Genomic DNA, 26,063 nt, shown 5'->3' on the forward strand with positions numbered 1-26,063 from the left:
AGATGGATCTACAAGATTAAATACGTTGCAGACGGCAGTATTGAGAAATACAAAGCCATGTTTGTGGCTAAGGTGTATGCTCAGAAGGAAGGAATTTACTACGAAGAGACCTTCGCCCCGATAGCCAGGTATACATCTATTAGAACCGTGATATCTCTTATAGCACAGATGGGGTGGGAGGTTCATCAGATAGATGTCAAAACGGCATTTCTGAACGGTGTAACAAAAGAAGAGGTATATATTGAACAACCAGAGGGTTTTGAGACACATGAGAAGAAGTCTCATGTATGCAGATTGAAGAAAGCCTTGTATGGGTTGAAACAGGCACCTAGAGCGTGGTATGGGTGAATCGATAGCTACTTGCAAAAATGGGATTTTTCAAGAGTGACGCAGATCCAAATCTCTACTATCTTGTTGTAGAGAATGAGCATCTAATCTTAGTATTATATGTGGATGATCTCTTCCTGACAGGATCATCCAGGCTCATAGGGGATTGCAAAAAGAATCTAGCCACGGAGTTCAACATGAAGGATTTGGGACGAATGCATTATTTCCTGGGGTTGGTAGTTTGGCAACAAAAAGGGGAGATCTTCCTTGGACAAGGGAGATATGCTACAGAAATCCTGAAGAGATTCAGGATGGAGGACTGTAGACCCATGGCTACTCCAATGATAACCAACTGGAAGAAGATTGATGCATCAGAAGACAAAGATGTTGATCCTCAGTCAGTTCATGGTGGAGCCGAAGAGGGCGCATTGGGCAGCAACCGAACATGTTCTCAGGTATTTACAAGGAACAGTCAATTATGGACTCTTGTACACCAGGGGTAAGGATATCAGATTGAGTGGGTTTACTGATGCAGATTGGGCAGGAAGTTCAGTGGATTGGAAAAGTACCTCTAGGTACTGTTTCAACATTGGATCAGGAATGACCTCCTAGTGCAATAGGAAACAGAAATACGTGGCTCTGAGCTCAGCTAAGGCAGAATATGTGGCCGCAAGCACAACTTCATGCGAGGCCATATGGCTTAGAAAACTGCTTGTGAAACTATTCAGAAGAAAGATGGAGACGACCAGGATCATGTGTGATAATCAGAGTTGCATCAAGCTCTCTGAGAATCCAGTGTTTCACAATCGGTCAAAGCATATTGATATCCGGTGTCACTTTGTCAGAGACTGTGTCCAACGAGGAGCTGTACAGTTGAGCTACACTCCTACAGGAGAACAGGTGGCAGACATCCTTACCAAGGCCCTTGGAAGAACCAAGTTTGATTATTTCAGGGAGAAGATGGGGATGATAAAGAATCCATTTCAGTAGCAGAAATGGGTATGATGTTGCAGTGCAGTAGCAGTCAGCAGTAGCACAATGCAACATGATGAGAAGGAGTTTGTAGTGCAGATGCAGTGTTGGGAAGAAGGACCAGCAACAACACGAATGCAAAGGGAGTTGCAGTGCAGATGCAGTGTTGGGAAGATGGACCAGCAGCAGCACGGATGCAGAGGGAGCTGCAGTACAGATGTAGCAGTGGCAGTGATAGAGCCATGGGCAGCAGTACAGGATGCAGCAGTGCAAAGGATGTTGGGCAGGGAGGCTTAGCATCAGCACAAGTACCGATGTCGTATGATCAAAGTAATGCTCAGTGTGGAGTATTACTAGAGCACAGTCCTCGCTAAGAGGGAGTGTTGATTTGGGGTAGCATCGGATGTGCTCTAGCCATGAAAATTGGTGGAGAGGCTAAAGCACATGAGATCTCCAAGACCCATAAATGGTTTGGGCAAATTCTAATCAATTTGGAAGATATTAAAATAATTAATATTTTTAATGGAGTTCCTAAGTCTAAACTTAGGAAAAATAAAATATTAATGGGTATTAATATAAAACTGGGTTAGAAGGTTCCAAAAGTCATGGATCAAGCCAAATCTAATCTTAGTTGTTGATTAGAGATTTAATCTCGGTCGTTGAAGGACCAACAGGAAAAGTATAAGAAGAGGCGTGAGGGTCAGTTGGAGAACGCATTGAGGGAGACCAGTGAGTTCGATTTTTGGAGCGGGGTTAGCTGAGAAATTCAAACTAGTAGTCCGGAGAGCAGCAGGAGGCAGCAAGTACAGAACAAAGAGTCGGGAACAGCACTAGGGAAACAACGAGAGGTTGGAGAGGCAGACGCAGAGGCTGCAAACTACACAGTCACTGGAAGGCTTGTGTGGGTGACGCAGAGAGGCCCAGTGTTGACGCAGAGAGGCAGGGGCTGATGGAGAGGCTCTAGGAGCTACGCAGAGGTCAGCGAGATTGACACTAAGACTGGGGGAAGTACTGAATAATTTCTCTGCTGGGTATGCCAGTTTGGCACCTAGTGGTACTGAAGAATTGCTGAATAATAAAATCCTCCCTTGTTGCACCGGTTTTCCCACATTGGGTTTTTCGGGAACTGATTGTCCAAAATATTTGTGTCAATGTGTTAATTCTTGTGCATGTGTTTGTTTCTGTATTATGGTGTGATATCTGCAACAGAATTTATTTTAATATTTACTGAAGGATTTTCATAAATAACTTATCGAGAAATAAGTAGCTAAAATAAATCAGTGGTTGCAGTAATAGAATTTTCACACAAAATGGGGTTGCTGAGAGGAAGAATAGGACTATCGTCGGAGCTACCAAGGCAATGATTCATGACCATGATATGCCCATGTTCCTTTGAGCGGAGACATGTAAACAGCAATGTATGTCCAGAACAGGAGTCCTCATAAGGTCTTGGCCAACAAGACTCCTAAGGAGGCATTCACGAGAGGGAAATTGCGCATTTTTTTGCATTTTCGGTTGTCCACTATATTTCCATGTACCTTCGAAGAAGAGGACAAAGTTGGAGCCCTCAACAAACAAGGGCATCTTTGTAGGGTACAGCGAGACTTCAAAGGCATGCATGATGCAGAGTGTATATTTCACCATAGAGGAAGATTGTGGTCAGTTAGGGTGTCAAATTTGAGAATCATCGAGCATTCAAAAAGTCGCATGAACGCCTTCTAGCAATGATAGAGCACAGGGAGAAGGAGGCTCCAAAGATTGAGGAGAGACCATAGCCACCTACAACAGGGACTCAGTCATCAAATCAGCAAGGGGAGCTTGAGGCTCCTTCCAATTATGATAGGAGGAGGTCGATATGGCTAGAGCAGACATTAAGAGATGTGCAGGAGCATGTCGAGCAATGTTGATGAAACCATTGCCCCCCCCCTCCCCCACGCACCGGACCTCAGAACCGTGGCCGAAGCATCACCGAAACCACACTTCTGGCTCAATTTGCACAGTTCCTGCAAATTCAGAACTGCCACATATTGAACTGTTCTCCCATGTGTCGATTTGTGCTCTTGTCATGCTTCCTTAACACAACCTATGTGCTCCCGGATGCTCCCTAGACACTTCATAGATGCTCCTTAATGGTAATGTTAAATTCTTGAAGTAAAAGGAAGAAGATGAAAGATAAAGCTTCCTTTTACTTAAAACTTTAACATTACGACTATGTTACAGGAAATGCCACTCCCAAACCCTAGAAACATCGTTCAACGTTTCCGAAACCGAAATGGGTACAATCCGCCTTCAAAACTTTGTCAAAACATTTCCAAGCCATTTCAGTTTTTTGGAAATGCAGGGTCCACGTTTCGACACTCTGTAAAAAAATTGGATCCATTTCCGAAACTAATCAAGATTCTTCAATCTGCTCTGGAAACGGATCCACTTGTAAAGGCCGAAAACTTTGTTCAAGATCGCTTCCATTCGTTCAAGTTTGAGTTCACTAATTTGCTGCAGTGTCCAAATTTCACTCGTGTAGTTTGAAATGCCGCACACATTCACAAAGGAGCCATGCAAATCGGGTGCTTTAGGTTCGCCTCTATGTAATTCTCCTCTCCTTCCCATAGTTCACACCATAAAATGTTAACACCGAAACCGGGAGAGGGACTCGATCCTTGGTCTTTAGGGTAGTAACAGCTTGCTTTCTCTCGGCGTAAACACATAACAGTTAACCATCATCATACAGGTTTAACCATTCAAAATAAATGATTTTATAGTGTGGTAATGATTAAAACATATTATCAACTTACTTGGTGCTTACATAAAAATCTCCAGTGCAATCATAACTTTTTAACTGGACGTTACCTCTTGGCTACAGAACAAGATACCAATCATGTCACATCACCATCTGACTCATCAGCGCTCGCTTGACAGATTTCACTCATTTGCTGAGGTGTGCTCCATTAGCACAATCTGACTAATCAGCGCTCGCTTGACAGATTTCACTCATTTGTTGAGGTGTGCTCCATTAGCACAATCTGACTAATCAGCGCTCGCTTGACAAATTTCACTCATTCGCTGAGGTGTGCTCCATTAGCGCATTATTTGGACATAAGACAAAAATTTGAATTTCTCACTTTGGCGTTGATATTCCAGTTGTCAGAGATTTAACTAACCTTTTTTACTAAATGTGTTGCCACTCTGAATGTCAGCGCTTTAACCTTGGTGACTAAAAAATGTGATAACAATGTTGACGATTGAAATTGGAAACAAAAACTTGATGATATATTGAATGTTATGATAATCACTAATGATGATGACAATGTTTATGTTTAATTGATGATCATGATAATTTGTTTATGTTGAATTCATGATGATAATTATGTATTTTAAAATATAGAATCAAGATTCTAAAAGATAAATGGTAACATGAAATTTTTATATAAAGAAATGGTAACATGAAATGTTAAATGGTAAGATAAAGATAAATATATATGTCATTTCCTTGCCATATTGTATCCAGATTTTTTGAAAATTTGTCGTATCCGTTTCAAACCCCATATCCTTATACGTTCCCATATATGTTTCAGTGCAACTTAGCATTACGATTAATTGATTCAGGATTTTTGAGAGTGGTTCCGACCTCATTGGATTGCATATAAAGAAAGTAAAATTTTAGATCCCACTCAAACTCTAGCAAACTTAACAGTTTTCAAGATTTTTAAGACAAGTTTTCGGCGATAATCACATCAGAATTCATTTGTCGACGCGTTTCGAACCAACAAGTGTGGTTCATCGTCAAAACAAGATGAAGAACCAGATCCAGGCATATGTTAAATAGAGAGACAACTCATTCACACAACTAGAAAGAAACAGCTATAATTGACCATAGGGAATAGGTACAATTGACAAGGCAACATCTATATTTGACTGGTCCAGGAATTAGGGAAATTTTAGTTAATTCATTAATTAATTTGTTAGATATATTTATTTTTTAGTTCATATGTACCTAAATATATCTAATTGAAATTTTTGAACTAGGAACTATAAACGTAATAATTTAATTATCCTCTTTTTCTTTACTAATAATAAAAATTAAATAAACTCATAATAATATACGGAACAAAATAATATGTTTATTCGATAAATAACTAATTAGTTAATTAATTAGTTAATATTAAATAATTATTTTGAATAAAAGAGTTAACTAATTTATTTAGTAATTAATAATCCTTTATTTATAAATTTATTCTAGTTCATACCATAATACCTCATAGGTTAGAATTGTTATGAGTTCATATATTTTTTAGAAAATTATTCATATTTGGTTATATAAAAATAGGCCTAGTAATAGAATTAGCTAATTAGTTATTTATCGAATAAACATAATATTTTATTGCCTATATTATTACGAGTTTATTTAATTTTTATTATTAGTAAAGAAAAAGAGGGTAATTTAATTATTAGGTTTATAGTTCCTAGTTCAAAATTTTCAATTAGATATATTTAGGTACATACGAATTAAAAAATAAATATATCTAACAAATTAATTAATGGATTAACTAAAATTTCCCTAACCCCTGGACCAGTCAAATATAGATGTTTCCTTGTCAATTATACCTATTCCCTGTGGTCAGTGATAGTTGCTTCTTTCTAGCCGTTTGAATGATTTGTCTCTCTATTTAACCTATGCTTGGTTGATTCTTCATCTTGTCCTGACGATGAACCACACTTGTTGGTTCAAAACGCGTCGACAAATGAATTCTGATGTGATTATCGTCGAAACCCTGCCTTAAAAATTTGATATGGATCACAAAAGCCTCAATTCTATAATTTTCAAGATTTAGGGATCAATGGAAATACAACATTTCATTAGATTCTATCACGTATGAGGGTACGTGATTGGCATTTGATCAAGAGCACCAAGATGTACCCCAATGTTGGTGGTGTGATTGTTAAACTCCTTTGTCATGGCCTTAGCAAAAATGTACCCTTCACTCAAACCAAAATCATTATTAGGCATTTTAAGCTTTTTCTACCATATTTTAAGGCTTGGATTAGGAAGTTTGATCAAAATTGAGTGGTGTTGATTGATGTCACTAGAGAATCGAGGTAGAGACAAAGGCTAAAATAGAGGAGAAGAATGAAGGGTGATGCCAATGATAAGGATCCCAATATAATTGATGGTCGAACATTGTTTGTCAAGGAGTGGTGGAACATGCATGGCAGTGCTACCCCACAACTACAACATTTGGCAACATGGATGCTTTCACAATTGGTGAACACTTGTTCTATAGATAGGTGTTTAGCAACTAGCTCAATTTATTGTTTTGGACCTTTTGGTCTTCATATTTTGGTATGTAGATAGCCTATTTCATAAACATAACTATTTGGTCATGTTATTGTTGACAATTGATAGACAACCTATTTCATTCCATTTGTTATTGGTCTACATTCTATTATATGATTTAAAAATTTGTATGTTTTTCTATTAATTATAGAATCTAGATTCTAGATGGTTGATACTCGAATAATTAATCATTAATTTACTATGGATGTCATTTCTATCTTGATTTATGTACAAATGTGTGTGTTTTCATATATTCTAGAACTAATTTGGCATTCTAGATGTACTTTTTGAATAAAATGCAATATAATATATATAATATAATAGACGCTTTTGGGACACTTCGCTTCCAAGGCTTTTTGGAACATAACACTAATGATACTTTGCTTTTGAAAAAAGCACCCACTTCATCCTACTTCGTGCAACATTGATGTAGTGGCTCCTAGGAGCACTTTCAGGGAGAGCAAGCCTCAAATGAAGTTTCCCAGTTACATGGTTCTCATGAGTAGCATCATTGATTCCAAGCCTACCAATTTTGAGGAGGCAACAAACCAGCAAGCCTGGATGGATGCCATGACGAAGGCGTATGCCTTCATCATGAAGAATTGTTTGGGACATTGTATCAAGGCTAGAGAGTAAATCAGTTGTCAACACTAAATGGATCTATAAGATCAAGCATGTTGCGGATCGCAACATCAAGAAGTACAAGGTGAAGTTTATGGCGAGAGGGTTCTCCCAGAAAGAGAGAATGGACTATGAGGATACATTTGGTCCAATCGCCAAGTATACTTCTATTCGGGTTGTTAAGTCTATTGCTTCAAAGATAAGGTGGAGGATACATCAAATGGATGTGAAGACAGCCTTCCTCAATGGAGTTATTGAGGATGTGTACATTGAGCAACCTCGGGACTTTGAGATACATGTGTGCAAGTTAAAGAAGGCTTTATAGACTTAAGCAGGCACCTAGAGCATGGGACTCAAGCATTGATAGGTACTTGTTGAGCATGGGTTTCACCAAGAGTGAGGTGGATCCCAACATATACTACATATTTTTTTTCGATGATCCACACATCTTGGTACTTTGTGTTGATGACCTATTTCTCATAAGGTCAGAGAAGCTCATGGAGATGTGCAAATAGGATTTGACTTTGGAATTCGAGATGAAGGACATCGGCATTATGCATTACTTCTAGGGATTGGAGGTGTAGCAGCAATCAAGAAAGAGTTTCCTTGGGCAAGGAAAATATGCAAATGAAATTCTAAGGAGGTTTGAGATGGTAGACTGTACGAATATGACTACACCTATGATCAACAATCTAAATAAGTTGAGTCCTTCGGATTCAGAGTTGGCGGATCCCACTTTGTATAAGCAGTTGATTGGTTCTTTGATGTATCTAGTTAACACTAGGCCAGATATATGCTTTGTTGTGAACACCCAGAAAAATTCAATTGGGTGTATATTCGAGTTTACATGGGAAGATTTGCCAAGTTCTAATTTCGCTGTAAAAATTATGTAGTTTCTCTGTTGGACTTTTACTGCTCAAACTAGCAGGGGTCCTAGGACGGGATCCTATACAGCAACTACTAGGTCAAGGAGCAAGAATGGAGCGATAGCCCACTGTCACCTAAGCTAAGGTTCCCTGCTCTTTACAGACTTTCACCATGGGAGGAGACCCGATATAATAACGATCACTATAATGAATATATCAATGATAGGACAAAAGGTGATCCCAAAACCCTATTCACAAGAGAGGTTCAAATATGTGGCTTGCTTCCCAGGGAAGCAAGGTGAAAGGCTCTCTAGGAAGGGCTGGGAGGATTTTAGGGGCTAAAGTTTGAAGATATGACTTGCAAAGGAGATTCCTGTACCTCAAAATCCTTGTGGAAACTTGGTTTCTAAATGGCCTTTGAAGGATTAGCTTTGATAAAAAAGTGGGACCACAAGAGACCAAGCGGACCCCAAAATTAGGTCAAAGGTATGGAGTTGATCACCTAATGAGGGACTTGACCTAACTATGGAGGAGAAGAGGATACAAGGACAAATTTTCTTTGATGTTTGAATTCAATGATCCTAATGAAGACACTAGCCAAAGGAAAACTAGGGCAAAAGAATGGTCCTTGAGCTAGGCCTTGCTATATCTCGAGATCCCATCATCGGATTTGCTTCAAGCCTTCAAACCCACCGTCGGATTTACTTCAAGCCGTCAAATTGGGAGGGCCTCTAGAGCAAATCTCAGCGCAGTTGTGGACCAAAAATCGAAGTGTTTGGATGGCTAGATTGTGAAATAATTGATGCCCAGGGTGACCTATGTAGGCTAGGCCTAGAAAAAGAGGGAGGTGAAAAGAATAAACGTTGAAAGTGATCACCTATGGAGGATTAGTGCCTTGTCCTTTGGGAGAGATGGAGTCAAGGAGAATTTATGGTTTGGAAAGAGTTCACCCAATCAAGGAGGCCTTAAAACAACTTCGCATGGCATTAGGGCATGAGAGTAGCTGCTTCAAGGACTTTATACTTCGATTTGCAAGAATTGATGACTTATCGAGATGTATTTATCACAAATTATCTCTAGGAACATTCACCCATTCATACATGGCCCATGACATGATGCAACACTATAAAAGATCACAATTTCCACTAATTCATATAGAAAAGCAGTAAATTTTATACTTGTATAGCGAAAATCCCAGCAACATTCATGTGACAAAGTAAATAACAAGAATAAGCATGAAAAGAGCACTTACATGTACAAAAGAGTATATCCAATCATCAAATTATGCCAATAAAGAAGCTCCAACACAAGAGAGAGATATCCAAACATCAAAATTCATCCACAACATCCAAACTCATCCTCCAAAAGGGATAGCGAAAATCTCACAAGAGAAAATAACTCAATCCAAGTGATGATGATCAAAATGAATCATCTCAATGGGGCACTTCATAGTGGCATGCCCTTCCATAGGGGGCTTTGGCATGTACAAGTGTCTCCAAGCTCAATAAGGGGTTAACCAACGACCCTATTAGGTGGTTTCAACCTCTATAGTGGGTGACATGTCCATAGTACATCCTTTAAGTGGTAGGTGGCAAATGATATAATAATGGAATAGAGTGGGGATCAAGGGAATCATCCAGACCACATGTCAAAGTTCATGGGTAGCTATAATAAGGGAAGCCCACAACTAGGTATGTGAGTGTAGGAGGGAGCAAATTGCAGTACATGAGTTACCCCGACCTTTCTTTTTTTACCCTTCTTCATATGTATTTTGCCTTTTATTGATTTTTCTTCTAACTGCTCAAAGCTGGCGATTCATCACCGACTAGGGGTTGGGACAATCATGGGTTCATTAATGATGGAGGGGGCTCATCTAGGGCCCATAAGAACCAGGGTGATGGCCATGGATAAGGGGTAGAGCTCATGTTTGGCTTTTGCCCGCGTGCTAAATTTTTATGTCCTGGCCATCTTTTGTATTATGTGGTACATTTCCTATTGAGAGTGGCCAAATTATGCTTTTCATTTCCTTTTTAGTTGCATCAACCTCCAGGGCATCATTCCAGGCCCGACCAAAGGTGTGGACAAGGCAGTGTTACTTGGGAGTGGGAGCGAAAGTGGGAAGCGGGAGCAAAAACGGGTGCGGGAGCGACATTTTCAAAAGCTCCCGGTTTGGGAGTGAATCCCGAAGCGTTTTTTATATAACATATATATTTTTTATATTTTTTATATTTTGATACATATATGTCAACAAAAATATGTAGAATGATGAATTAAATAAAAAAAAACATAGATTGATCATTGAACCATATAATAACAATCATCTAGAAGTTATAATCTTCATCAACCACGTCCACAAGTTAGTAACATACAACATATTGAGTCTCATGAATCATGATTCATCAATCTTAAAGTTTCAACTTCAAGCTTTCAAAATTGAAAATTCAAAATTTCAATATATAACATTTATCATCATTGATCACCAAAGTTGTACTTGTAAGCTAAGTTTAACCATTACAACAAATAATATCTAACATGAAATGAAACAACTTTCACGAAGCATCATATTCATAATTCATTACCAATGAGTTATAATTTCCAACTTCAAACTTAAATTGTCATATATTGTTTACAAAAAATATCATAATAAATATGAAAGAGTCAACTGTCAACAGTTATGAAAACTACTAGAAACTAGAAAAGACAAGTAAATCTATTATCTACTACTTCATGTGGCCCTTGCCACAAGAAATGTCTGATGTATGAGCAGGTCATGGTGGTCTTCTAAGAGTTTCCTCCTGCACAGATCGACGACCAATACCAGAAGCCACATGCCCTCCACGTGAGGGTGTAGATGGAGGCAGCGACAGCAAAGTAACAAGACTCAAAGTGGAGGTGGCATGGTTGTTGCTTCATCTTCCTCTCTCATAAGTTCTACTTCTAGTTCTTCAAGATGTCTAGTGCCATCCTCCAAATTATCATCCTCTAGGCGGTTGTCCCAAATTTTATATGTTGGATTGTCATAAGCCCGATCACAGTAATGACTCAACAACCTCAAGTTGTAGTGCACATAAACCAAGCTTTCTGCCCAGTTTTCATTGAGTCTGTTTCTTTTCACATTATGTATGAAGTTGTAGGTGCTCCAACACCTCTCCGTAGAAGAAGTATTTACAACCTGTGAGAGCACTGTTTTTGCCAATTTTGGCAAAAGTCCCTTGCCGCCATATGCTTCCCACCATGTGAGAGCATCAAATCTGTCTATCTTCCATTGCATGAAAGGTACCAAACAAACCAGTGCAACTAAAGTATCTGCCTAATTCAAGACGCAAACTAGCACATTCCTCCCTGTCAGGTATCAATTTGTCTAATGCTTGCAAATATCCTGTAGATACCTCTTCATCTATATGGGGTTTGACCCTAACCCCACCCCCTGGTGCAGGCTGGCCCAACCAAGATGCAAAACACTATTTTGGCGTAAAGATATATGCCAAGGCATGTAGTGAAACATTAAGTTTATCCCACCGTGTACACACACAATTGTGAATCAGTATATACAAGTTGGGATCATTTTTATGAACAATATTTTTTATTTGCCCCAACATGGTATCCATCTGCTCATACACCTCCCCAATCATTGGTTTATCTGTATCTGCAAACTGAATCATGCGATAAACGGGTTTGGTGAAATCCAATACTTGCCTCACACGTGCCCAAAACATACCATCAATAGCGGTCTCCTCCACCTATTCCAAACCTTGCATGTCAACTGCATTTGTAGCCCTTTCCTTTAATACCTGCCAGTGTGGACTCGATACCATGCTAGCCAATGACTCTCTTACCTTCAAAAGGCACCTAAAGGTGAGGTAATAGCTACCAAATCTAGTCCTCACAATCTTCAACAGCTCCAATCTTGAGTGACTACGAAAAAGGCCGTGGGTTTTGCTATGATTTGAAATAAATTTTATCATTTCTTTGCCTCTCTTGTACAAATCACCAATCCATTTGTATTGTTGGTTTTTGTTCTTAACAATATCATGCATCAAAAGGTTCATTGTATGAACCAAACACCCAGACCAAAATATGTTGGGGTATTTATCCTCAATAATTGCTCCCACTACCTTACAATTAGGAGCATTATCAGTAATGACTTGGATGACATTGTATGACCCAATACGGTCAATTGTTTCAAGTAATGGTTCTGCAATGTTGATGTTAGTCTTGAACTTGTCTGAGTAATCATATGCTGAAAGAAAGATGGCACCACTAACAGACACAGCAAGAACACTTATCAATGGCTTGCCTTTTACATTTGTCCATCCATCAGATACAATGGACACCCCATGGTCAGTCCAAGAACTTGTCATTCTACTCAAAGAATGTGATATTTTTGCTTTTTCATGATCAAGTCCAACAGTTCTAGCCTTGTCATACCCAGGGCTCTTGTATCCTTTAGGGGCATCATTTATGGCAGAAACCATTTCATGCCAATAAGGTGAGCGAAGAACATTGAATGGTATCCCACATGCATAGAGAAACCTGTAAAATTTTGAATCCACATCATTCCTACACCCTTCATCAAGGAAATCTGATATGCTTCTACGCCTTAAACTTGGTGACCCTGTGCCTCCATATCCACTGCCATGGGAGGATGTTGAAGGAGTTCTTTGTGCATGTGATTGTGAGCTTGGTTCAAAGAAACCCTTTGATTTTTTAGATTTGTATTGGACTTCCTCCTCTTCCCTTATGTATTTGGCTCTATCTACTGCTGACACACCTGTACAAGTTTTGATTCTTATTTGTTTATCTCCATCCCATGGCCTTTTCCCGCAGCGGTGCTTTTCGGCACGAGTGTATGAACCTGTGTAATTATTGTTGCAATGGGGGCAACGAAATTTAGTGGTTCCACCCCCTTTCCCTGCTTCAGGCCTATTAACATATTTCCACAATGGGGTTTGGTCTTGTTTAGTTTTTTGAGCTGACTCATGTTCACTCTCCTCCAACTCCTCCTCACCAAGGTACTCCTCTCCCGGGTTTTCATCAAATCACTATGACCCACTTCTTCATCCCCTTCTTCATTTTCAACCCTCCTTTTTCTACTCAACAACACCATAATAACCAAAAAATGAACCAAAAAGAAGAAAATGCCAAGAAATATAGCCATGACGATTGAAATTTGAAGTTTTGGATCTGCAAAAAAATGGAATGTGAATGGGAGTGGGAAATAGAGAAAAAAAAAATTATTTATTTATTTAGGAATGAACATTAAAAAAATTTGCTAGAATAGAGTGTAGAGCCTTCCTCTTTGGCCTCCAATCTCCCCTTGCAAGCTCTTCAATCTCCCCTTGCTCCTTGCTTTCTCTTGCTCCTTGCTCCTTGCTCCTTGCTCTCTCCTTGCTCCTTGCTCTCACTCTCACTTGCTCTCTCTTGCCCCTCACTCTCTCTTGCTCCTCACTCTTTCTTGCATTTCCAAAAAAAAAATCAAGGTCAAATCATTAACAAAAAGTCAAAACTTCAACTTGCATCTCTTAGTGGCCCCTTCAACATGCATGATGCTCGAGTAGATTACATAGATCTATGCCAAGATGACCTGATTGGTTGGTGGAGTATGCATGTGGATGGTGTTCCAAAGCTCAAACATCTAGCTATGTGTTTGTTGTCTCAAATTGCTAGTTCCTTTGCAGCAAAGAGGAATTGGTCCACGTATAGCTTCATCCACTCTATCAAGAGGAACAGGCTTACCTCTAGAAAAGCGGAGAAGTTAGTTGTTGTGCACAATGCCCTACGTCTTGACCATAGGAAGAACACCTGAGTATTTGAAGGGACCAACAACAAGATCGGATGTTGATCCATAGGATGATGCACAGATAGATATGTAGGAGGGACTTGATAAGACACAAATGGGGTTAGTTGGTGTGCCACTTAACATGTTTGAGAATGCAAGTGATTTTGATTCAGATGGTGACATGATTGATCCTGATTTATTCATGCAACGGTTGGATGCAAAGACTAGTGGGACATTACCTCAAGCAATTATGTTCATTTGTCATTTGATATGTTCTTATGTCATCTTCTTTTCTGTTTCAAACTTCAGTTGTAGATTTTAGATTGTTTTGAATCTTGATATATGATATATTAGACTTGATTCTATAAAAAATTGAAACTTGATGTATCAGACTTGACTTTTATTTCAATATTCAGTGTTCACAGTTGGAACTTCAATATGGTTTAAACTTTTATTTTCATTGTACGATGTTACATGTATGATTGTATCATGCTTTTCGTTTTAAATTTCTTTCAGTTATATGATTCATCGATTTATCCTTCATGATGTATGTGTTATATAATGATAAAATGGTTAAATTATAAAATTTCAATGATAAATTTATAATTTTTTAGTATTTTACTATTTTTGTCGGGGTCCCTTGTGTTAAAGACCCCGAAGTCCCCCCACGTGTCCTAGAAATTGGTAGGGAGATTTTGGATAGGCCGCTCCCGCGTTTCCCCGCTCCCCTATCCCCACGTCCCGGAAACGTGGTGGAACTATGCAGAACCCTAACCACTCTTTAAATAATTATCTTGAGATAATTTTCTTTTGGCGAGGAATTTTTATGGAGGATTTGGAGCAAAATAAGAGAGTCTCCTAGAATCATGAGGTTAGGAAGATGCAAGTCTTTGGCCAGAGTTACTCCTAGCAGAAGCCCATACAACTCCACTTGGTTGTTAATCATGCAACCCAATCCCCACAAGTATCTCATTTCCGGAAATTCCATTAGGATTAAGGATAATCCCTCACCCTTCTACCAACCCCATGTACATTATTGCTTTTATTAATAGTTAAAAGAAGCATTTTTTCCTTCTAATCCCCCACCCTTCCTTCTAATCCCCCACCCTTCTACCACCCCCATGTACATTATTGTTTTATTAATAGTTAAAAGAAGCATTTTTTTTAGAAGGAAACTTCATATTGTTCAACATGGGAATACTAGTGCATCAAGTAGCCCATCTCACAATTCTTCAATACGACAAGCTTAACTTTCCTATGACCATTCAATGAAGCCCATTTTGGCATAAGACATGTACAATGATTAGGGTGACCTTTCCTATCTTCTTTTTAGAATTTCCCCTACAGTTTTGACTTAAGAGGACTCACAATAGATCACATAGTACCATCATTATCTACAAAATTGGAGTATGAATCTATAACAGTACATGAAAGTAAAAAATAAATGTTTATTTTAGAAAACAGATAATGAATATCAAGCTCACCCCCGGCCACTAACGACCTCTGCTTCGCCGTCTGTCCCAAATGTAAGCCGACCATCGGGACCACGCACACGAACAAGCCTAGTTTTTTTATACATTAAAGCTGCCAATTCTGCCTGAGTCCACATGTAAAAACAATATAATTCACTTCATTGGTTAGTTGTGACACATAAAAGTTGCTCAAAAGACAAGTCTAAATAAGACTAAGAAATATTAGCAGTTTTCTTTAACAGGAAGGTAACTGACCTGTAATTTTGCTTCTTTGCTTTGTGCATGGGCATTAAAAATCTCAATAATAAGCCCCACTCTGTCATAAACTGGCTTACCCCATGCTTTCTATATTTAGAAGTCAAAACAAGGCAATAAACATGTTGCACTACAAGCTTTGCAAAATTTATAACATGATATCAGGAATTTTACATGAAAACCAACATGATAACATCAAACGTAATGGGACAAAACTAAGGTGTCCTGCAAACAACACTGGATTAAAATTACTTGCCTCTAGATTACGTTGTTGAATACCACTAAGGATAGCATTGACAAATACAGCATCCAATTCATCCTGCAAAACCATTGGTTATCATTCTGTAAGTTTGATTAACACTATATGCAGAACACAGCCTTAACAAAAACCTAACTACACTTTCGTAGTCTGAAATTTAAAGAACACTGAAAAACACGATGTAGACTAAGATTAAAATGTGGATGTGTTCACCAAAGCTTTACACAGATTCAAACTGCAGAGTATAGAAAACAGCTCAAAGAGGTTTTCCTCGAAAATTAAATACCTACAAAGGAATGCCTGTTGGGAGTAATTACAGATATCCTTGGTAATAATTTGCTGAGGCTGTGTCCTTGGAAAACTATCACCAGAAGTTTAAGTTAATAACCACACTGTATTATAGTTGTTCAGATCTGAACTATGGCATGCCATGGATACCTTCCTTTTTGGCTTACAGCAGCCTCTGTGACCAGGCACACTGCAGTATCCATTTTTTCCTTTAGTTATTACCTTCTAATCACTCTTTGTTTCCAATTGCTGCAGATTACTATACTTATGTTATACATTTACAGTTGAAGCATAATATTTGTGTACCTTGTAATACTTTTTGAAGGAATGTCTCCTTCAGCCAACTTCTCCTGACTATCTGAAAACTGCTAAGGCTTGAATATGATGTAATTTCTTATTAATGGACAAAACTCTGTTTTATCTTTTATGCAGGTTAAAAATGAGGCATGATGGAGATGCCAAATTGTGCAATCCAATGCTTAACATTGATTGGAATCAATCTTAAACTTATTTAAGAATATGACCACTGCAAGCATAGATAAATGATTCTGTTATTGCCTTCATAATATATTTAACTTGTCAAATGGCTAATATTGATTGATATAAAACTACATTTTATTTAAGAAAAAAGAACCCTGTAAGCATTAAAAAATGGTTCCGGTTTTTTTGCCTATATAATAAATATAAACAAACTGTCAAAATAACTTTGGCCAGATCTAAGGTAATATAGAATGCCAAGGGGATTGTTTGGAAAATTATCAAAACCTTCAAGGAAAAGAAAATTATTCTATAAGAATCAACAGTAACGATGAGACTTAAAGTAGTAAACATGTGTGAACATGTACTTTATCTATATCGCCATTTGTATTTAATCTTTTATCCTTTTGGCTAACTTAGCCTAAAATTATTTTCTTGCAGGTTACTCTCTCCATGATACCATGACGATTTTAATGAAGCCGAAGAGGCTGTAGACATATTCTGTATTTATTGTGATCACAGTTTGTCTTGTCCATTGGTTCTGGTCTTTGGACTGTTTTCAGAACAGCCAGATAGTTATGTATCTTTTTGGATGATGGTTAAACAAACCCTTTTTGAGTGCATCTTACACATACAGAATGTAATTTTTTTTTCTTAAAAAAAATTACGGTTTTTTCTTCAGAGAGAGCCAAAAAAAAAAAAATCTTAGCCTAAAATTATCACTCACCCACTCTATAAGTTTATTCTATTGTATTGAAGATACCTTCTCTTGTGTTCTCTTGTGTCACGTGTGTGATTATTTACATTGCTAGTACCATGCCCATATAATTTGGCATCAGAGCCAAACGATTGTGTTGAAAAATGTAACTAGGGTCGGTCTTCATAATGAAATGCAATTATGATTTTATGTAATGAGATGTAAAGAAGAAAAATAAAATTATTGTATTGACTTGCTTCATGTGTTTCATGAGCAAGAGATCTTTGAGTCGAGTCTCCCATTGAGAGTCTTTAAGAATTATTTGTCATCTAGTCATAAAATGATAGAGTCATTGTCGTGTAATGAAGTCATGTTACACTTTGTAAAAGGTCAAATTTGTCTATGTAAAGTACCCTCCAAGACCTTGTCACTTATCCTCTTCAAGTCGGCCTACAACGATGAAAGAACATGTTAGAAGAAGTCGGCCTAACCTCTAGTTATCATGTCGACCTAAAGGACATGAGATGAGGTGTATATAAAACCTAACCCGGCCCCACTTGAAGGCAAGCAACTCAACTTGCATTCGATCAAGCAGAAGTGCGAAGAAGAAGTGAAACAGTAGTGCGAAGAAGAGGTCAAGAAGAAGTGCAAAGAAGTGATAAGGAATTTCTTCTGGGCAAGCAAAGAAGAGGTTTCCTCTGGGCAAGCAAAAGAAAGGTTTCTTCTGGGCAAGCAAAGGAGAGGTTTCTTCTGGTGCAGCAAAGGAAGGATTCTTCTAGGTGACCGAGATAGAGATCTAGAGACCAAGTTTCTCTAGAGGAGACCAGTGAAAGCCTAGAGACCGAGATTCTCTAGAGGAAGTCGAGAAGGAGTAGTGTGAAGAATAAAGACTGAGTTTCTCTAGAAGGAGCTGAGGAGAGCAGTTCGAGATAAAGAAGAAAGTTGAGAAAGGGAAGAGGCAGAGCATCAAGGTTAGTGACAAGGTTCTTGGGAGGATACTAGAGTCAAGGATCTTTGTCATGGTCTTGGTACTCATCAATTGAAGATCTAGAAGAAGAATTTTGATTGGGTTTTCCTCTCAAGAGGTGAGAGGTTTTGGCCCTAACTAACAAGCCTACATACTGTGTCACTTGTCTTTTATTGTGCATATTGGTAATTGTCTTGATGAAAAGAACACAATAATAACATAACGAAGAAAAGACTATAAGCTAAGAAGTAAAAGTATATCACAAGCAATTATCAAGCAGAGAAATCTTTTAACTATTCATGCCCTAGATTTCTCAACATGGTATCAGAGCTTAGGTGTTGAAGTTAAGAAAGGGCATTCAAGCAAGTAAACACACAAGAATCGAGCTTCAAAGAAGGATCGTAGCAAATCCAAGGGCTACCAAGGGCAAGATCTTCAAAATCTTAAATCGAATAAATCTACACTAACAAGAGCCTTGAAATTATCTTCAAGAAGGAAGCAGGACGAAAGACCGAAACCCTAGAATCGCTTCAGAGATCATCACTCATACATCACCAAAGAAGTGGAAGATCTTCAAATCTAAGGAAGGTTAGATCGAAAGGTAATCTTCTCACTATTGAAGCAAGGATCTCATTTGGAAGAAAATCATCCTAAAGAAGGCATTCTTCCCTCGTCAAAGAAAGAACCTTCTTAAAAGGATCATCTGAAGCAACAAGTTCGTCATCAAGTTGAAGATTATATCTTCACAAGTACCTTTTTTTTATTATTGAATCTAGTAAAAATGACTTCATGTTTCAAGGAGAACCATAAGCTGGTTGGGATATCAATCTTCCTTGCATGGAAAAGAAGGATAGACATAGTCCTCAAAGTAAATGAAGTCATTGATCATGTCCATGGAAAGGTCTCCAAGCCATCCGAAGAACAAGCATTATCTGAATACATGGAAAGGGATCTCAAGGCTCAAAAGGTTCTTAAGGAATCCATTAAAAATCCTCTCATTTCCTATGTAGCTGAGCTGGAGACATCTAAAGAAATATATGATAAGTTGGTAGAACTTTTCTCTAAAATCACGATAGAAAAGATCATATCACTCAGATCTTATCTATATAAATTGAAGGTATCAAAGGATGAAGGGATATTGTCATGCCTTTCAAAAGCATCTCAAATAAAAGGTCAATTGCATGGTCTAGGAAAGATGGTCTCTGATAACAAAATGATCTCTATTATTCTAAATACATTGACTGATGAACAAGGTAACCTCATATCTACTAGGGAAGAGGAAGTTATCCCACTCATCAAATTATGGTCTCTCTGCAAGGCAAAAGAAGAAGGGTTGAAGAAAGAAAGCAACAAAAGATCAGATAGAAGGGATCAATCGAAAGGAAAAGGGAAATTTGGAAACTTTGGTCCTCCAAAGAAAAAGAAGAACATGGCTAAGGAAAGATGCTATGGTTGTCAGAAACTTGGGCACTGTAGAAGAGATTGTCCTAAATGCAAGAGGGACAAGGAAGAAGCCCATATTACTGAGGAAGTGAAAGAACCTAAGACAAAGAAACTTAAGAAGGAAGAAGCAAAAATATCTCTACTATGACTGAGATGATCTTCTTCACTAGTAGGTACTTTTCACTTGTAATTTATAGATAGGAAGCAGTGTAAATAAGATAAGATGCATTAGATTAGAATGTAGCATCATGATAGAAGCATTAGAAGAAAGAGCTCTTGACATGGGAAGCAGAAAGAATGTCTGGAATAAATTCTATTGATTACAAAGAATAAGGGCTCTTGGAAACCTCATTGAAATCTCAAGTGATACTTATAGAAAGAAGTAGAGGTCATTGTTGAAGTTTCTAAGTTTACTTAGTTTAGAAACCCTTCATGCACATTTTCTGATTTATTCCTACCTACTTGTTATTTTTCTTTAACAAGTTATTTACAAAGTAAATACTAAAAATAAACACTAGTGCATACTCAACATATTACAGATCAGCAACTAAAAGAAACGAGAACAAACACACCACATGACACCATTATTTTTGGACCAATGTCCCCGGAAAAACCCAATGCAGGAAAACTAGTGCAGCGATCTGAGGGTTTTCTTATTAAGCAATATCAGAGTACAATCTGGGTGCCGAAACTGGCCTACCCAACAGAGAATTTCCTTAGCAGCTATACCTCACAGTTTGAGATAAATCTCCTGGCTGAAACCCCGGAAAATCCTTCCGCAGCTCCTCAACGCAAAAATGCTTTGCAACCCCAGCGTTTGCCCAATCTAGACTGCGTCAGCCCCTCGTTGTCTCACGCTGGCCCTGCGTCAGCCCCTCGTTGTCTCACGCTGGCCCTGCGTCAGCTTTCTAGGCCTCTGTGTCAGACACGCTGGCCTCTCTAGTGCTCTGCGCAGCACTTGGCTGCCTCTGCGTGGCCCTGAGTGAACCCTTGTTGGCTCTGCGTCACTCTCCTTGGCTGCTGTGCTACTCTCCCAGCACAATCTCTGCCTTCTCTGTTTCTTTGTACTCAATGCCCCTCAGCTGCTCTCCCGATCGCTGATTCTATCTCTCTTAGCGAACCCCGCTCTAGAGAATAGAATGACTGATCACTCTGGTGTACTCTCCAAGTGACCCTCAAGCCTCCTCTTATACTTTTCCTGTTAACATCTCAACAGCCGAGATTAAGTCCCTAATCAATGGCTAAGATTAGATCTAGCTTGATCCATGTCTTTTGGATAACACAAATTCATATTAATACACATTAATATTTTATTTTCCCTAAGTTTAGACTTAGGGACTCCATTAAAAATATTAATTATTTTAATATCTCTTGATTTGTTTAGAATCTGCCCAAACCCTTTCTGGGTATTGGAGATCTCATGTGCCCCAACCTCTCCACCGAATTTCGTGGCTAGAGCACATCCGATGCTACCCCAAATCAATAGTCATCATCGACTAGGATCATCATACAATAATCAAGGAAACATGTGTTGGGTGATCCTCAAGTTTTTCTTATGGAATCCTCATCAAAGGATTCCCCGATCTAAAAGGAAGGCAAGAGTTTCATCAAGAATTCCAACTCGTGGGATTCAAGGGATGATGGTATGATGACATAACGAAGAAGCAGGTCTAAAGGATAAAGCAGTGTTGTGAAAATCGCGATATTATCGCATTAATATCGGAAAATCGCGATTTTTTGAGTTTGGAGATATTATCGCCTGATTTTTACATTAATTTTTTTCGCAAAAAATCGCGATAACTTGAAATAATCGTGATTTTTTGGGAAAAAATCTTTCTTCTTTTTTTCTTTTTTTTTGTGCCGATTTTTTGATGAGGAGGAGGAGGTGACACAACCTACCCAGGCTACCCGTGTCACCAGTAGAGGACGTGGTCTACCTCCTGTAGCTCCTAGTTCTTCAACTTCTAGAGCATAGCAAAGTCCACTGCCAACTCCACCGGCATCTACATCTAGAGGCAAAGTTATTGCATTTTCCCGCAAGAGGGGCAGAGGAAATCAGTGGTATTAGTTATTTGGTTCATTTCATTGTATATGAGATTATGACTCATGATATGAGATACATTAGTATATTTTTTGTTGATATTTTGAGGCTAAGTTGGGACTCAGGAGTTAGGACTAACTATTCAGGACATGATTCACTGTTATGTGTGATGTAGCACTAGAAATGATATTATACATCTTATATATTAGTTCTTTTATCATATTTATGTGTCAATGTATTTATTTTATGTTGTAGATGCTTTAGATATTAAAAAAATTGAAAAAAAATGAATATTTTTGTATTTTACGATTTTTTCCCGATTTTTACAATTTTTTCCCTCGCCGATATTATCCCGATAACAATTACTGCAACATTAGGATAAAGTTCTTTCGTGAAGCTACTGCAGGAAGCCTGGATGACCGAAAGGAAATATGAGGTACGTATGCTTACATAGGATATTATGAAAGTCAGGTCATATGGTTGCATATAATAAAGATCACTATTTCCATCTTGGGAAATATGATCAAAAGAAGAAACGATCTCCTCCTCTGAAAGATCGCAGAAAAGGATAAGTCACGCTAGATGAAATCAACAGGATATGTTCTCACATGAATCATGAGGAAGCTAACTACAATTGAGGAACTCTAATTGGAAGCTCCTGGGAATGAAGTGTGAAAAGAAAGGAAGAGATCGTAAAAATATGCAACAAAGGTAGAAGGCATTCAACATCTGAGTCCAAGAAGAGTTGACTAGAATATCTCCCAGAAAGATATGAAGACTCTGATAGGAGTCGGAAAAAGATGGAGACCCTTGACAATGGATATCTTTGGGAAATGTGTCAATCTGCATGCAGGATGTTGATGCCTACAGGAAGATGTCATGATGAAAGACCATCACAAAGGTAATTTTGATTTAAGTGTTCATTTCTTATTTTTTGAATTAATATCTGGATGGGCTTATGTAGGACTGCCAAAGGGAATATTTGTGGTAAAGCAAAGCCAGACGGAAAACTGATGGATCACTTTCTGATGATATGAGGACATGACTAACTCACGGATGAAAGTGATGGATGGTCTATGCCCTATGAAGGAGACCCAAAAGATGAAGACTCCATGACAAAAGAAATTTATGACATCAAGGAAGAAAGGAGTTCTTCAAAGTTCAAACAGTTGGTTGTTCCACATGAGGAGATGTTGTAGGTCCCTATTTAAGAGGGAACCTAAAAAGAAGTTTCTTACTTGGAAGAGAGTCAGAGACTTGAAATTCCTAAGCCAAGAGGGAGCTTAGGTACATTCCTTTTTGGTAGCAATGAGTACATTCCTCTATTGGAATATGTCCTCCCTACTTGAGAGGGAGAGATAGACATGTCATTCTCGTCTTCACCTAGGAAGACAGAATGGAGGATTGGGTAATCATTTGGCATCTGATACTCTTTGAGGATGAAATAGGGCATCCAACAGAAGAGTAGTCGTGGAGGACCGATATTCTTTGAGGGCTAGGGAGTCCAAGATAAGAATAGTCCTCATGGAACACACCTTGAGTACCCGGGTAGGGGATGTTCCGAGAGAGACAATGATGAGAGTGTCTATAAATCATTGGTCTCGCCAACATTGAGCTCAGATCTTGTGGAGATAAGGAGTTGTTAGTCAAGGCCTTGCTATGTAACAATGCTGGTTGATATGATGCTATACAAATGAGTTACCAATCTGAATTCTTCTTATGAGAAATTCTTCATATTGAGAAAGTCCAAGTACCATTATGAATACCTCCCTAGTTAAGAGGGAGTGTTGAAAAGTGTAACTAGGTTCGGTCTTCATAATGACATGTAATTATGATTTTATGTAATGAGATGTAAAGAAGAAAAATAAAATTATTGTATTGACTTGCTTCATGGGTTTCATAAGCAAGAGATTTTTGAGTCAAGACTCCCATTGAGAGTCTTTAGGAATTATTTGTCATCTAGTCATAAACTGATAGAGTCACTGCCATGTAATGAAGTCATGTTACACTTTGTAAAAGGTCAAATTTGTCTATGTAAAGTATCCTCCAAGACCTTGCCACTTATCCTCTTCAAGTCGGCCTACAACGATGAAAGAACATGCTAGAAGAAGTCAGCCTAACCTCTAGTTATCATGTCGGCCTAAAGGACATGACATGAGGTGTATATAAAGCCTAACTCGATCTCACTTGAAGGCAAGCAACTCGACTTGCATTCGATCAAGCAGAAGTGCGAAGAAGAAGTGAAACAGAAGTGCGAAGAAGAGGTCAAGAAGAAGTGCGAAGAAGTGATAAGGAGTTTCTTCTCGACAAGCGAAGAAGAGGTTTCATCTGGGCAAGCAAAAGAAAGGTTTCTTTTGGGCAAGTGAAGGAGAGGTTTCTTCTGGGGCAGCATAGGAAGGATTCTTCTAGATGACCAAGAGAGAGATCTAGAGACCAAGTTTCTCTAGAGGAGACCGGTGAAAGCCTAGAGACCGAGACTCTCTAGAGAAAGACGAGAAGGAGCAGTGTGAAGAATAGAGACCGAGTTTCTCTAGAAGAAGCCAAGGAGAGCAGTTCGAGATAAAGAAGAAAGTCGAGAAAGGGAAGAGGCAGAGCATCAAGGTTAGTGACAAGGTTCTTGGGAGGATACTAGAGTCAAGGGTCTTTGTCATGGTCTTGGTACTCATCAATTGAAGATCTAGAAGAATAATTTTGATCGAGCTTTCCTCTCAAGAAGTGAGAGGTCTTGGCCCTAACTGACAAGCCTACATACTGTGTCACTTGTCTTTTATTGTGCATATTGGTAATTGTCTTGATGAAAAGAACACAATAATAACATAACGAAGAAAAGACTATAAGCTAAGAAGTAAAAGTATATCACAAGCAATTATCAAGCAGAGAAATCTTTTAACTATTCATGCCTTAGATTTCTCAAGAGATTGCAGACTCTCAATCTAGTGACCTCTATGGTTGCGATCTCACACCCTTAATAGATCTAACATGGCCAAGGTTCTTAATAGATCTAACCTCCTTAGAGAGTCTTCACGTCTTACTGCTATTAGATCCACACTATTCAACAAGCTTCAAATTTTTGTGCTTACTTCCACTGGTTGCAGATTCGAAGTTCTTTTGCAATTGTAATATCTTTTTACCGGTGCAGCGACTTATAGCAAACGCAGTGCCATTATGTGCAGAATTTTGTTTCCATTTCAATATTCAGGTTATAATTGTGGTTTTGTGCAATATTGATAAGTTATATAATCTCAAGAAATCGGTATTCAGTGTCTCTCAAAATTGTGACATGATTATATTTTTGCCTAGGAACCAAACTGATATCACACCATCATAGTCAAAAGCAGAAATTAGATCTCATTTTCAGATCGAGGTCATAATGGCAATTCTGAAGAGTAATGAGGAAGCCACAGCGATTTTTGGTTGTGGTTTTGTTCAGCATTGCAACTCTCTTAAAAAAGGAGATCAAAATGAGTAAAAGCATATTTTATTTTTTAACAAGCCCTAGATCTACTTTCTTTGCGTCATGGCAAACTGCAACAACAAAATCAGATTTTTGTATGAGATCTTGCACAACAACAATAGGAATCACACAATAGCAACAACAATTTCATATCGATGTGTGGGAAACCATGATGGTCATATTCAAGACCATGCGACAGGCTATCTAACCACCACTAGTCTCCAATAAAAAGGTACTTAACCCTATGACATTTTCTTTAATGTCCAGACTTCTTGCCTATATTCATGATCATCTGAGTCACATGACACGAGGACACGAGACACGGAGGACACATAAATACGAGTATTCAATATGAAACGTAGCGACCCAGAAACAGGACACGAGGGACACGTTTTATATATATTTAATAATATATATATATATATATATATATATATATATATATATATATATATATATTAAATATATATATATACACCGAAATATAGTATTAAGCGTCTTGCAAGTGGAAATGCAGTATTTAAAACTGTTAAAAATAAACAATAGGTACACATAGCAATGAATGCTAGCTCGAATGAAAACCTAGTGGCCCGGGGTTGAAAATCATCTGACATAAATGACAATCATTATCATATTATTGTAACATAATCATTTGATTAGATGACACTGGACAATGGACAAACTTATTTATATTTGTATACCGGCCTTGGAATTCGACAACGTAAGCTGCATAGTGCACACACAATCAAACGCATTTTTTATGGGCTTGCTGCTTAAGTTTAATTGCATCTATGGCATTATACATATGGTCTA

General features: G+C 38.3%; 1 protein-coding gene across 2 annotated transcripts in view; it reads right to left on the minus strand.

Moving 5' to 3' along the window:
* Nucleotides 1–26,063, minus strand: part of LOC149224963 (GTP-binding protein, HflX) — a 311,472-nt gene that overhangs the window by 214,628 nt on the left and 70,781 nt on the right. For both annotated transcript variants that reach the window (XM_089386362.1, XM_089386363.1), the window contains exons 3-5: nucleotides 15,881–15,943; nucleotides 15,625–15,714; nucleotides 15,382–15,494 (exon numbers count right to left, since the gene is read on the minus strand). In XM_089386362.1, coding sequence (XP_089242488.1) covers nucleotides 15,382–15,494; nucleotides 15,625–15,714; nucleotides 15,881–15,943 — 266 coding nt within the window. The remainder of the gene's footprint in view (nucleotides 1–15,381; nucleotides 15,495–15,624; nucleotides 15,715–15,880; nucleotides 15,944–26,063) is intronic.

The sequence above is a fragment of the Pinus tabuliformis genome, chromosome Q (genome assembly GCF_031772625.1).
Source record: "Pinus tabuliformis cultivar Carrire ecotype Pingquan chromosome Q, CPIR1, whole genome shotgun sequence".
Classification (NCBI taxonomy): domain Eukaryota; kingdom Viridiplantae; phylum Streptophyta; class Pinopsida; order Pinales; family Pinaceae; genus Pinus; species Pinus tabuliformis.